Source organism: Palaemon carinicauda, chromosome 12 (genome assembly GCF_036898095.1).
Source record: "Palaemon carinicauda isolate YSFRI2023 chromosome 12, ASM3689809v2, whole genome shotgun sequence".
Taxonomy (NCBI): Eukaryota; Metazoa; Arthropoda; class Malacostraca; order Decapoda; family Palaemonidae; genus Palaemon; species Palaemon carinicauda.
The window spans coordinates 10244149-10259302 of NC_090736.1; the positions used below are offsets into that span (position 1 = coordinate 10244149).

At 40.8% G+C, this 15154-nt stretch overlaps 1 protein-coding gene across 2 annotated transcripts in view; it reads right to left on the reverse strand.

Annotated features, from left to right (window-relative positions):
- Positions 1 to 845: 845 nt before the first annotated feature.
- Positions 846 to 15154, reverse strand: part of shu (shutdown) — a 68492-nt gene continuing 54183 nt past the window's right edge. For both annotated transcript variants that reach the window (XM_068384399.1, XM_068384400.1), the window contains 2 exons: positions 10748 to 10854; positions 846 to 2163 (listed from right to left, as the gene is read on the reverse strand). In XM_068384399.1, coding sequence (XP_068240500.1) covers positions 1704 to 2163; positions 10748 to 10854 — 567 coding nt within the window. In that variant the 3' untranslated portion in view covers positions 846 to 1703. The remainder of the gene's footprint in view (positions 2164 to 10747; positions 10855 to 15154) is intronic.

A 15154-nucleotide genomic window follows, 5' to 3' on the forward strand; every position in this document is an offset into this window, starting at 1 on the left:
AGTTCAAGATTTAAGTTGAAGATAAAACACCTGCACTGCGAAAGCTCAAACCAAAAGGAAGTACTTCACCAAATATGTTGAGAAAACTCCAGGTTATACAGCGAGTATTGATACGTCTTGTCGTTAAGGCCGACAGAGAAAAATTGGGTCTGTTTACATGTATATGCGGTATCTGGCCGATAGTTGGCGCTAGTGGGCACACCCACAACCTTCATAGCGATCGCTCGCGAGTTTTTGGTGTGTTTTTCTGTCGAGCCGCCGGAGGCTCAGCTATTATATATTCACCGGCTAAGTTTAATATTTAAAACTGTACATCTCTGCAAGTACGTATTAGGTACTTTACTTGTTACTTTAACAGGACCAAAAGTTTAAACTAGTTACGCTTCAGGAAAAGATAAATGAGGAAAATTTAGTTTCTCATTGTTCTACTTACAGATTGGTTTGCTTTCTTATAGTACTGATGATCATACTCTTTGTGACACTGCTGTAAGATCTCTTGTTTGGCTGTCTTTCAAATATTTAATTTCAATAGGAAACTCACACCAGTGGTCTTAGACTTTTCCTTTCAAAATACTGAACCATGGTAGAGTTACCTTCAGGTATCTAAACAATGTATCCAACAAGCTCACCATAAAGTCACAGCCCCTTTGTGTTGTGGTAGCTTTCTCTTATCACCGCTATTATTTTATTTACACTATATAGTGAGTACTTCAGGAATATTGCAAAAAAATCCCTGAAAATTGAGGGCACAAAAATGTGAATGATTTAAAGGTATTAGCACTTATAAGGAAACTGCTAGTTGTTGACAATATAAATCACTAAGGGTTGGAATCAAAGACAAAAACCATATTTGAATCAAGTTTAGCTTAGAGAGATAAAAATGCCGCCAAACAGAGCACAATATGTTTTAGAATATTGCTTATACAGGCTAGATATATTCCTATCATTATGCATACAGACAACTGAAGGACACTATAATGCATGCAGCTTGATTCACAGAAAGCCTACATCCACGTTCTATTTAGACAATATATTTTTATACTACCTAGTTCTTGAAGGCTTCATTTCCTTTTACTAATATATAAAACCTTGGGATGATCTCCCCACAGCATTATTGATGATGATATCATTGCTTTAAGTTGTTTAAACTTGCATAGTTAGGGTTTAAATAAATACCCGTTAGTTTAAATTTTTACTGCATTTTCAAAGCGAGTAAACTTTCGACCTTATTGTATTTACAGGTACCGTGTACTTAATTTGAATAAATCATGAAGTGAAAGTCATACGACAAAAATTTTCACTAATTAACTAAAAAAATAATTTTTATTTAATGAATATTGGTATTGAATAGCTTACCAACAATACTATCTGGTATTTGCTTCAAGATATTACTTTTGCAACATTTATTTTATTGTCATTATAAAAGCCCAAATAATTCAAAAGAACCTACAGTATATTTCATTCTTCATTTAACATTTGTGATATATGTATACATCACATTGATGCTTATAATGCTTTCCTTATTTTTTCAGAATAAAGAGTTAAACTAAGCTTGAAAATTTATAATGAAGAACTTGATTACCCAAGGGAGAAAACATAATCTAATATACGGAAAAATAAAGCTATTGAACAAGGTACCTTAACTTCAGGCACCTTTGAGATGAAAGAATAAAACAAGTTTACCTGACCACTTCCACAAGCACTTAGGGTTTAGCAATCTTCAATGTAGTTTCCATTCCTTTCTGTCTGACAGTTACAAGTAGGTCAGCAGCCTTAGCTGCAGCTGCAATGTAAGCAATCTCATCGGGAGAGAGATTACTAGGAAATGGAAGCTCATTAATATCAGGATTGGTTATAAATTCTATGATCTGGTCCTGTATAACCTTCTTGAATTTGGGCCTCACACTCAGAATGTTGGCATCTGGATCGATTTTCTCTTTGGATTTTCCTACAGCCAGGTTGCTTTTCTGGCTTGCTTCTTCTTTCGGTTGGAAAATCCTCTGGAACATGAACTTCTCTTGCTGTTCATATTTTTCTTTCTTGGCTAGTAAAGACTCCAAAGCATCACTTATGTCCAGATTATGTGGTCTGAGCCTTTGAGCCTTCTTCAACTCTTTGAAAGAGTCGCTAAAATCACAAAGCATCATTTTTGCTTTTCCAAACCTGAAGAGAAGAAGTGGAAAAGGATTTAATGCAACAATTATACTGATGATAATTTACCATCTTATGACAAAGGGTTACTGTATATTTATTGAAATACGCCATAAATTAAGAAAAAAATTATATTAAAGTATATCCATATTTCCCTTTATAATTCATACCCCCCCCCCCCCCCCGAATAAAAATCTTGACTATCATGGGACAGGTCAAAATGTTTTTTATGCAAAAAAAAAAAAAAAAAAAAAAAAAAAAAAAAAAAAAAAAAAAAAAAAAATTATTAGTAGACTGTAATTTCCTGCAAACTTCATTAGCAGCTGAACATATGATAGCCACTTTTGTTACGTTATACCAATTATTTTGTATGAATATGAAATGAATATTTAACTTGCTATGCTACAACAAATCTAAGCTAGCAGCTCTTGAGAGCTGTAAAAGCAGCTTCTTAACTAGGTTATAAATTTCAGTGATATAAATTCTATTATTTCTATTGTATATAGTACAGTATTAAGAAATATGCTGCAAAACTGAGGCATTGTGGATTGATTGGATTTATGAACTTGGGCTACATGGCATGGCACCGACTGATATGCCATTCAGCACCTAGGTGCAATTAGTGGAGCAGCCCCACAGTTGCCTTAGAAAGCAAAAGTTACAAGAGATTGGATGGCAAGATTGAAGTAAGGAAGAAGGAATGGAGATAGAGTAAAAGGCTAAAAACCAACTAGCCTACAGCCTGGGATCCGGGTAAGCTTCAAATCTCCCAAAATAAAGCCTTAAGTACATCACATGAGAAGTATTGTGGGTAATAGAAATTGACTCACTTTGTTACAAATAACTAGTTACTTAAGTAGCTTCTTGCTGCACTCAAAACTTAGACTGAACCAGGTTACTAATGTATGCAAAATTCTGAAATGCGAGTGATGAGGAAATCAGACCTTTTTAGTAATAAGGGATCATGAACTGGAATGGAACCTGTGTGAAAAGGTCATGAGTTGTAATTTTCATAGCTGCTAAGCTGAAATTAAGTAATGTATCGAATTAACAATACAGTACTTAAGAGGCCAGTGCCACATTATTGAAGAAATGGAATGTGGAATATGAGGATTAGAATGAGTCTAATAGGGGCCGCACCACTTTAAGTACTGATAATGCTGGTACAACAGCTACAAAAGGTCAAATGAGATACTAAATTAGTGATTTAAGGGCTAAATATTAAAAATAAAAGCTTCTATTACAGCATCGTCCAATTCTTTTTTTTTTTTGAAAATGTTATTTTTATAATAAAATAAATTTTTGAATATACTTACCCGGTGATTATATAAGCTGCAACTCTGTTGCTCGACAGAAAACTCTACGTTAAAAATCCGCCAGCGATCGCTATGCAGGTAGGGGGTGTACTTCAACAGCGCCATCTGTCGTGCAGGTACTCAGTACTCAATGTAAACAAAGAACTCAATTTTCTCCTCAGTCCACTGGGTCTCTATTGGGGAGGAAGGGAGGGTCCTTTAATATATAATCACTGGGTAAGTATATTCAAAAATTTATTTTATTATAAAAATTACATTTTTCAATATTAAACTTAGCCGGTGATTATATAAGCTGAATCACACCCAGGGGGGTGGGTAGAGACCAGCAATAATTGTTTACATTATTATGAGCTAAGGATTTTTTATTTCATTTTAGCAGTTATTCAAAATAACAAACATAAAATAAATAAGTACCTGGTAAGGAAGTCGACTTGAACAATTACTCTGCCTTTTTAAGTGCGTCTTCCTTACGGAGCCTCGCGATCCTCTTAGGATGCTGAGCGACCCCTAGGAGCTGAAGTATCAAGGGTTGCAACCCATACAACAGGACCTCATCAAAACCTCTAATCTAGGCGCTTCTCAAGAAATGACTTTGACCACCCGCCAAATCAAGTAGGATGCGAAAGGCTTCTTAGCCTTCCGGACAACCCAAAAACAATAATAAAACATTTCAAGAGAAAGATTAAAAAGGTTATGGAATTAGGGAATTGTAGTGGTTGAGCCCTCACCCACTACTGCACTCGTTGCTACGAATGGTCCCAGAGTGTAGCAGTTCTCGTAAAGAGACTGGACATTCTTAAGATGAAAAGACGCGAACACTGACTTGCTTTTCCAATAGGTTGCGTCGATTATACTTTGCAGAGATCTATTTTGTTTAAAGGCCACGGAAGTTGCGACAGCTCTAACTTCGTGTGTCCTTACCTTCAGCAAAGCTTGGTCTTCCTCATTCAGATGGGAATGAGCTTCTCGTATTAACAGTCTGATAAAATAGGATAAAGCATTCTTTGACATAGGCAAAGATGGTTTCTTAACTGAACACCATAAAGCTTCAGACGGGCCTCGTAAAGGTTTAGTTCGTTTTAAATAGAACTTAAGAGCTCTTACAGGGCATAAGACTCTTTCTAGTTCATTTCCAACCATACGATAAGTTTGGAATATCGAACGATATTGGCCAAGGCCGAGAAGGCAGCTCGTTTTTGGCTAGAAAACCAAGTTGTAGAACATGTAGCCGTTTCGGATGAGAATCCGATGTTCTTGCTGAAGGCATGAATCTCACTGACTCTTTTAGCTGTGGCTAAGCATACCAGGAAAAGAGTCTTTAAGGTGAGATCTTTCAGGGAGGCTGATTGTAGCGGTTCGAACCTGTCTGACATAAGGAATCTTAGTACCACGTCTATATTCCAACCAGGTGTAACCAAACGACGCTCCTTCGTGGTCTCAAAAGACTTAAGGAGGTCCTGTAGATCTTTATTGTTGGAAAGATCTAAGCCTCTGTGACGGAAGACTGATGCCAACATGCTTCTGTAACCCTTGATAGTGGGAGCTGAAAGAGATCGTTCTTTCCTCAGATATAAGAGGAAGTCAGTTATTTGAGTTACAGAGGTACTGGTCGAGGATACGGATACTGACTTGCACCAGTTTCGGAAGATTTCCCACTTCGATTGGTAGACTCTTAGGGTGGATGTTCTCCTTGCTCTAGCAATCGCTCTGGCTGCCTCCTTCGAAAAGCTTCTAGCTCTCGAGAGTCTTTCGATAGTCTGAAGGCAGTCAGACGAAGAGCGTGGAGGCCTTGGTGTACCTTCTTTACGTGTGGCTGACGTAGAAGGTCCACCCTTAGGGGAAGTGTTCTGGGAACGTCTACTAGCCATCGAAGTACCTCGGTGAACCATTCTCTCGCGGGCCAGAGGGAAGCAACTAGCGTCAACCTTGTCCCTTCGTGAGAGGCGAACATCTGCAGTACCTCGTTGACAATCTTGAACGAAGGGAATGCATATAGATCTAGATATGACCAATCTAGGAGAAAGGCATCTATATGAACTGCTGCTGGGTCCGGGATTGGTGAGCAAAATATTGGGAGCCTCTTGGTCATCGAGGTTGCGAAGAGATCTATGGTTGGCTGGCCCCAGGTGGCCCAAAGTCTCTTGCATACATCCTTGTGGAGGGTCCATTCTGTTGGAATTATTTGTCCCTTCCGACTGAGACAATCTGCCATGACATTCAAGTTGCCTTGGATGAACCTCGTTACTAGTGATATGTCTAGACCTTTTGACCAGGTGAGGAGGTCCCTTACGATCTCGTACAACGTCAGACAGTAGGTCCCTCCTTGCTTGGAGATGTACGCCAAAGCCGTGGTGTTGTCCGAGTTCACCTCCACCACTTTGCCTTGAAGGAGAGACCTGAAGCTTTTCCAGGCCAGACGTACTGCCAGTAGCTCCTTGCAGTTGAAATGCATTGTCCTTTGACTCGAGTACCATATTCCCGAGCATTCCCGACTGTCTAATGTCGCACCCCAGCCTACGTCCGATGCGTCCGAGAAGAGAACGTGGTTGGGAGTCTGAACAGTCAGGAGAAGACCCTCTCTTAGGTTGATATAGTCCTTTCACCAAGTCAGACAAGACTTTATCTTTTCAGAAACCGGGATCGAGACCGCTTCTAGCGTCTTGTCCTTTTTCCAGTGAAAAGCTAGATGGTATAGAAGAGGACGGAGGTGTAGTCTTCCTAGTGACACAAATTGATACACGGATGACAGCGTCCCTACCAGACTCATCCACAGCCTGACTGAGCAGCGTTCCTTCTTCAGCATCTTCTGGATGGATAGCAGGGCTGGGGGCTGATCGTCTTGTTCAGCAACGTCCTCATCAGAGGGTTCCTCATCCGAAACTGATGAGGAAACGGCAACGGAGTGGGCAACGTCTGACTCGCTGAATCCGGCCGCACTGGTGGATGCGTGACGGAGCCGGACTCAATATCATGGAACTGCTGCACAGTCTGTGAACTGTCAACAACCATGGGTGCGCGAGGAAGCACAGCGTCAACCCGAAACTGTCTAGACCGTCTGGGTTGTGCAGTCAACACCCTACCGGGTTGCTGAGGTTGACGCACTGCGTCACAACAAGTCACCTCTGCTGGTTGTTGAACATCCTGAACGTCAACAACCACCTCCGAGCGTCGCTTAACGTCACCGTGCGGCTGGCAACCCACACTGGGTCGCATCGGTGGAGGAATCACCTCAACTGGCAGACGCGAGTAGGTTACCTCAGCGTCAACAGGGCGCACAACCGACCGGTTGGAAGGTTGTTGGCCAGAAGGTTCTTCTCCGCATTTAAGTCCTCTATCAAGGACGCAAGCTTGGACTGCATGTCTTGCAGCAAAGCCCATTTAGGGTCTACGGGAGCAGGTGTGGCAACAGACGGGGTTAGCGACTGAGGCGGAACCGTTTACCATCCCTGAAAGCCTTGTTATGCGTGACCTAATAGTACAGCAAAACTTCAAAGGCTCGACAACAGCTGAGAAGTTGACCTGTAAACAACTTGGAGCGTCTCCTGGCTAGGCGCCAGGGAGAGTCTACCAGAATTGAGAAGTCTATCTGGGCAGAGGCATGAACTCCCAAGCCGAGAACTTCTCTCGTGTCATATCAGACTCTCGCTCTATAAACCAGTTTAAAAGAAGGGAAAGCAAAGGCTGTATCCCCCAAACTCCTCCTGGTGAAAAACCAGTCGCCTAGCCAACGTAACGCTCTCTAGGAGAGCGAGAGAGCACTAGCTTAAAAACAACGGCTTCGAAGTAGCTAGGCCTAGTGTAAGCTCTGACGTTTAGGCGAACGAGGAGCAGCAGTTACAAGATCCGGACGAAGATCCTTAAAAAAAATCATCATGATTTAATTAAAGTCCATAGGAGGCTAAGCAGCTTAAGGCTCCTCTCCATCTGACGGAGTCCTCAAGGGAATATCAGTAGGAGGGAGAACAGCCACTTCCTCATCTACAGGAACCTTGTCCGATAAAAGCTGAGTCTCTCACTGGTGCATTAGTAGCGGACCAGAACGCAACGTCATGTAACTGCTTGACAGTCTGTGAACTGTCAACAACTGAACTGTCAACCACAACAGGTGCGTGAGGACGTACAGCGTCCACTCGAGACTGCTTTGACTGCCTAGACTGAGCAGTCAAAACAACTCTAGAATGCGGAGGTTGACGCACAGCGTCAAAACAAGTCAACTCCGATTGTTAGTGATCGTCTAGAACGTCAACAGGAGTATCAGCCAGTGGCCTAACGTCCAAATGCGGCTGAAAAACCACACGAGACCGCATCGAGTGTGGTTCTAAACAACCTGACTGACGTGACTAGGCTACGCCAACGTCAACAGTAAGCACAAAGGAACGTTAGGTTGGCTGAAAGCCAGGATATCGATGAGATAAACGGCTAGACTCAACGGACTAATCGGCAGAATAGTCTTCCATAAGGGAGGCAAGCATATACTGCATGTTTTGCCATATAACCCCTTAAGGATCAACGGAAATGGTTGTGGTAATAGACGAGGGTAACGTCTGTGACCGCAACACTTTGCCTACAAAAAAAGACTTTCGGAGTCTGTGTTACGCTTTTGTTAGGCGGCGAGCAGTTATCCGATGACTGCATAATGTCAGAGCTGTCCTAATGGCTGTAACCAGGACGTTGGACCTGTCCTGAAAGGACTGACTTTCGCTTAAGGGCTTCGAAACCTTGTGACAGGTTTCTTATGCGAAAAGCCTACGGATGGCGAGGAGAAACAACGTCTCTCTCGTCTTATGGTAGGGGAGATCTTGGTAAGATACACCCGATACCATAGAGGGAAAACGTCTGTTCGTTGGTCAAGGCCTCTCGAACCCATAAGTCGTTCGACATTACTTCTCCCCTGGGCTTGGGAGCTTGCAAGAGGTCCCGGACTAGGTGAACGACAGGCACGAACAGACGAACCCTCGGACGCAACACTGTAACACTTTGCGCCTCGGACGCAACACTGTAACACTTTGCGCATATCACTTTATCACTTCGATTTTCTGTTTTGCACTTATTTCTACCTGAAACACGCAATTCTACCCTTCATTAAAAGGTAGTAATTGCGAAATAAGTCGTATAATGCAAGTTCATAATACCAGCAAAAAACAGAAAACATATTTTAAGATAAAAAGAAAAATCAGTGGCTGGGAAAGAGACTAAACACTAGTTCATATAACTACGTTTTCAATCTCTCACCGCACATAGCCTGGGGACGAGAATAAAAACCTAAAAACGTTTTATCCTTCCTCCCCGTACAGAGACTAGGGACGAGAGTAACACGAGAACAACGTTACCCGCTTGAACGGAACGTTTTCTCTCCTCTCTCTCCCTCCGTCTCAATCTCTCTCTCTCTCTTGATTTCGCACCTAAGAGAAGAGCCCAATTATATTTAAGAGCCAATTATATTTCGTCAAAAAAAACATGTTATTTGACTAAAGGAAAAAACTGAAAGGTTTTTCAAATAAAAAGTTCCTTTGAATTAGAATTTAAAACATTTAAGCTAAGAAAGAATGAACAAAACGTCAGAATCGATTTACTCTTACTGCAAAGTGAAACCGTGATACACTCTCTCTCTATCGTAACGATAGAGCGCATGTTGAACGTCCTGAACGTCAACAACTGCGTAGCATAAAAAACTAAACGTTAGTTCATCTTTGAAAACAGTACGAAGACTATCAGAGAAATTCTTTCATAAAATATTACATTTAAAAAGTTTTAAATCCTTTAAAAGCTAAACAAAGCATTAAAATTTATTTTATATGTTTATAAAAAATAGAAAGTTAATCGAAGAGGCCTAATAAAGGCGGAGAGATATAAAATATATAGATCTATAACGTGATAAGATAATTACTAAAAACCTAAACACACTTCCGTCTAAGGGAAGGGTCGGCCATTTAAAAGTGAAAGAAAGTCCATACTCTCTTTGTCACCATAATTAAATCTATCCAAAACGAGTTCAAGTTTTGAGATGAAGATAAAACACCTGCATAGCGAAAGCTCAAAACTAGAATAGTGTACTTCACCAAATAGTTGTGAAAACAAATCCAGTTAGCAACAGCGAATTAGTAGGTCTTGCCGGTAGCCCGACAGAGAGAAAATTGAGTTCTTTGTTTACATTGAGTACTGAGTACCTGCACGACAGATGGCGCTGTTGAAGTACACCCCCTACCTGCATAGCGATCGCTGGCGGATTTTTAACGTAGAGTTTTCTGTCGAGCAACAGAGTTGCAGCTTATATAATCACCGGCTAAGTTTAATATTGAAAAATACAAGTTATTATTTCCTGGAGCACATGATAATAAGATATATAAGTTTTGGTGGCACAGCTGCATATTGGAGGTATTCTTTCTAAAGCATTTTGGAGGTCTTCCAGTGCTTTTTCAAGTATAATTCAAGATTTCATTAAAGATAATGGGAGCATCTAACAAAATATGATCTGTCAAAGTGACAGAGCAAACAGTTATTACATGTGTATAGTATTCATTACATAGTAGAGATGAGAATGTTGAGATGGATGTGTGGGGTGACAAGAAGAGAAAAGATATGGAATGAGGTAATTTGGGGTACCAAAGGAGTTAGAAAACTATCAAATAAGATCCTAGAAAGTAGACTGAGGTAGTACGGTCATGTCATGAGAAGAGATGAACAGTATATTGGGTGGAGAGTAATGGAAATGGAGGTACAGGGAATGAGAAGGAGAGGGAGACCAAAGCGAAAGTGGGTGGACTGTATCAAGGATGACCTTCGATCAAAAGGATTAATTGGTGATGAGGTATGGGACAGAGGTAGATGGAGAAAGCTGACCAGAAACATCGACCCCACATAGAAGTGGGAAAAGATGTAGACAAAGAAGAAGAAATATTCATTACATAGTGTATCATTGATTATGGATATGTATTTTCTTTTCCTTTTACTTAAAATTACTCGTTACCACTCTTGAATTAATTTTTCAATTGTATTTTCTAACTGTTTATTATAATCTTTCACAGGGCTAGCATGATTTGTAAAAAAATAGGGGGATGAAACACAGGTTGACACAATAACTACTTGTAGTTTATGCTTAAATGTACTCCTTTTTTTTAAATGATGAACTACTGTATCAATAGGATGAGGTCTGAGAACCAAAATATTGCATGATACGCAAGTAAAATCTGTGGTGCTTGTTCAAAGATCACCCAGTTTTAGGGTTAAATTCTGATTCTATGCAGAGGGTGCAAGTGAATACAATAACACTGAGGGCTTACCTGTAATGAAGTTTGGATCTTATGTCATCAGCATCAACTCCCCTTACACCTAAGCCAAGCTTACACTGGGTACAAGCTCTTCCAGGTTGTTTTAAGTCTAAATACACCTAGAAAAAAAAAAAGTTAATCGCCTATTTAGTGCCTAGACAAAATTAAAATTCTTTAAAGTAATTTTTACATTTTTTAACTATATAAACCTTAGTCATTTATGTAGAGATATGTTTTAAATGTGAGCTGGAACAACTGTTAAAATTGTTAACTATGTAGTTAACGACAGATGGGAGGGAGGGTGAGGAGCTCCGCCCCCTTACTTGTTAACCCTTTCACTAAGCAGCATCATATCACCCTTCAGTAATTGTATATGAGATTTGTCACCATCAGATATACTGTACACGCACACTTACTCTATGATAACCTACATTTCCATATTTATTTCTTTTGTTCTTGATTACGGAGCAAATTTTTCATAAGTTTGTTTCATTTTCTATTGTATTTCACTCTAAACCACCGAAAATTCTTTATATTCATTATGAAGTGATTATAGAATAATTTTTCATAATTATTTTTAATATATTATTTTACTCTAAATAACAGTTAAGCACTGTGTAAAAAAAACTTATATTCATTGTGAAGTAATTATGTGATTGTGTAACAATTCCATGATAGATGGCTGTTGAAAGATATAAAACTACTCGTAGGCAAAGGACCTTACATTATGCAGAAATGTAAAGAAAATATATATGAGAGAGAGAGAGAGAGAGAGAGAGAGAGAGAGAGAGAGAGAGAGAGAGAGAGAGAGAGAGAGAGAGAGACTGCATAGAATGTTAATAGTATAAATAAAAATATGACAGTAGGCTAACTTTTATTCACAAAAACGATGCACAATACTAATATGAAATATATCTAAGACAAGAAAATTATATTTTGTGGAAATGATGGTTGAGAAAATAAGGAATAAAATTAGAAAAAAAAACCTAATTGTATGTCATTGTACTTATAGATTTCCAGGTTGCAAATGTGATTAGTAAACGGATTTTGAGCGAAGCGAAAAATCTATTTTTGGGTGAGATAGCCATGTTGTCCTGATGGAAGTTCCTTTAAAGTAGCTTCCTAGGGTATATTTGACTACAGTGATATTCCCAGAGAATTTTACCTTGAGGTACCCAGAATTCTAACTCCTGGAGCGAATATCCCTAACTTATCCCTCTAGGGATATCGCACAATATCAGAGGACGTATTCTTGACACGCCATATAGCTATCTCTCCGGTTACAGGACAAGGACAGAAACACCCTAGCCTAGTTTTACCCGAATACTATTCGGGGCAAAACTGACTAGGGTTAAGTCTAGGCTAACTTAGAGGGAAAAGGGATTGTTCTTAGACCTCCAGAGGAGAAAAAGAACAATCGGGGATGTGTACGAAAGTATACTAAAGCCCCAAGGCTGGTAGCCTAGGCGCAGTGAGAATCGATTACAGTGAACCCTCGCTACTTCGCGGTTCGACCATCGCGGATTCACCACTTCGCGGGTTTTTTCCATAACCCATATATATATACATATCGCGGATTTTCCGGAAATTTCGAAAGTACCGCGAAATCTGAAGACCCCCAAATACGATATTTTGTTACCTGTAATTCCATTAATACTGTAATTAGTAATATCTGCTCTTACTGATTGTTCATTGCATTACATATGATATATAATTCAGCACAGAAAGAAATAAAACACGAAAAGAGAATGTGATCATACGATAATACAGTACTGTATACAGTACGTAGTAAAATTAAATCGAACATGAAACGCAAATCAGATGCAGTCATACCATATTAGAATGGTGTAAGGCTGCTGATGGCTACTATACTACAAATGTAATGGATGTGCATCTTTTCCATGATTCTTTTGTATGTATACGTACGTAGTACTGCATCCAATAACATTCTTTGTTGCAAAAATCACATTTCGAATAAGCGTACGAGAGAGAGAGAGAGAGAGAGAGAGAGAGAGAGAGAGAGAGAGAGAGAGAGAGAGAGAGAGAGAGAGAGACACATCCTACAAAAGAAAAAAATAGCATACGTAAAGCTATTATTATTATTGTTATTATTATTATTATTGTTGTTGTTGTTAATAATATTATGATTGTTATTATTATTATCATTATTATTATTATTATTATTATTACAGTACTGTACTGTATTATTATCATTATTTAATATTATTATTATCAATACTGTACGTACGGTATGCGCGGGGTATCTTGTATGAGTTGGTAACCTACGCATCATATACTGTAAGACGGGTTGTGATTGGTTCAAGCGCTGATAGATGACGAATCAGAACTCAAGTTTTGTTATCTAGCCTGTGATTGGTGTTTTGCCCTCATCTCCAGCTTCCAGCATCTAGGTTCTCGCGGGCCCGGGTCGTCCACTCTCTGTTCCCGCGTATCGCTGAGTAGACGTTCTTAAGTTTGTGAAGTTTAATCTGTGCTGTGTGCGACCTTTTTAAGTTGAACTTTTTGTCAAATCCTACTGTACAATGCCTCCCAAGCGTTCTGCTTCTACTAAGGCTGGTAGTGAGCCTAAACGCCACCGAAGGATGATGACGATTGCTGAGAAGGTTACGCTTCTCGATATGTTAAAAGATGGTAGAAGTTACGCGTCCGCGGCGCGCCATTTTGGGATCAACGAATCTACTGTTCGCTATATCAAGAAGGACGAGGCGAACATTAGAAAGACGGCTGCAATCACCTTCAGCAGATCAGCGAAGCGAGTCGTTACAACGCGTAATAAAACGATCGTACGCATGGAAGGTGCTTTAGCTGTGTGGATTGCCGACTGCCGGAAGAAGAACATAGCCTTGGATACAAACACCATCCGAACAAAGGCTTTGAGCTTGTATCAGAATTTTGCTGCAAAGGAACCTCAAGACGACGATGGCAACCATGCTGAAGAAGATGATGATGCAGATGATCCTCAACCAGGGACAACCACTGATTCCCAGCCTCAGAAACAACGTTTTTCCGCCAGCAAAGGATGGTTCGCGAAGTTTCAGAAACGCTTCGCCCTGAAAAGCGTTTCCCTGCATGGGGAGGCTGCTTCGGCTGACACTGCCGCTGCTGAAACTTACGTGAACCAGACGTTCAAGAATATTATCGCCGAAGGTGGATACAAGCCGGAACAAGTCTTTAATATGGATGAGACCGGCTTGTTTTGGAAGAGAATGCCGTCGCGAACTTTCCTGTTCAAAGAGGAAGCCAAAGCCTCTGGCTTTAAAGCATTCAAGGATCGCATTACCCTCGTGATGTGTGGCAATGCTGCTGGATTTGTGCTAAAGCCGGGGCTTATTTATAAGTCGAAAAATCCTCGCGCTTTGAAAAATAAGAATAAGAATCTCCTTCCCGTGTACTGGATGCATAATCCAAAAGCATGGATTACGAAGATGCTGACCTCCAACTGGTTCCACCAGTGTTTCATCCCGCAAGTCAATGAATATCTTGTAGAGAAGGGCTTGCCATTCAAGATCCTTCTCCTTATGGATAACGCTGGTGGACACGCAACTGACCTGTCGCGTGAGGGTGTTCAGGTTGAGTTCCTGCCACCCAACACCACGTCATTAATTCAACCGATGGACCAGGGGGTTATCAGGGCGTTCAAGGCCCTCTACACGAAGAATACCTTGGCGGACCTCGTTGCGTGTGTGGATGCTGCCCAAGAGGATGAGGATGAAGATTTTAACTTGAAGGCGTACTGGCGGCAGTACACCATAGCCACGTGCCTGAAGAATATTCAGAAGGCACTTCAAGAGATGAAACCTGCAACTGTGAATGCGAGCTGGAAGAAGTTGTGGCCCGAGATTGTTTACGACGACGAGGGATTTACACCTGCTGAAATCCAACACTCTGCAGTACGCAAATCTGTGCAGTTGGCTGCCATAATTGGAGGTGACGGGTTTGGCGACATACGACTGAAGACGTCGACGAGTTGTTGGACTGCCATTCCCAGCCCCTAACTGACGCAGACCTCGAAGACCTAACGAAATCGGCAAGCGAAGAAGAGAGTGAAACCCAGGAAGAGACCCAAGAAAATGTCGAAGAAACGGGCTTAACACTAGAACGGCTTGCCAAGGTCTGCAACCATATAAAGGAGGTGAAAGAAATGTTGCAAGAGTGGGACGAGGATATGGTTCGGTCGATGCAATTCTGCAACAAGGTTGATGACATAATGACTCCCTACAAGATGCTCTTAGATCGAAAAAAGAAGCAGCGGCAACAACTTCCGATCACAATGTTCTTCCAGCCTCGCAAAAAAGAGCCAGTTCCTCCTGCTACTACGCCTTCGGAAGAAATTGAAGAAGTTGAAGAGGTGTCCCAGGAAAAGACACCTCCGTCTGAAGAGACGTAAAATACTACCTG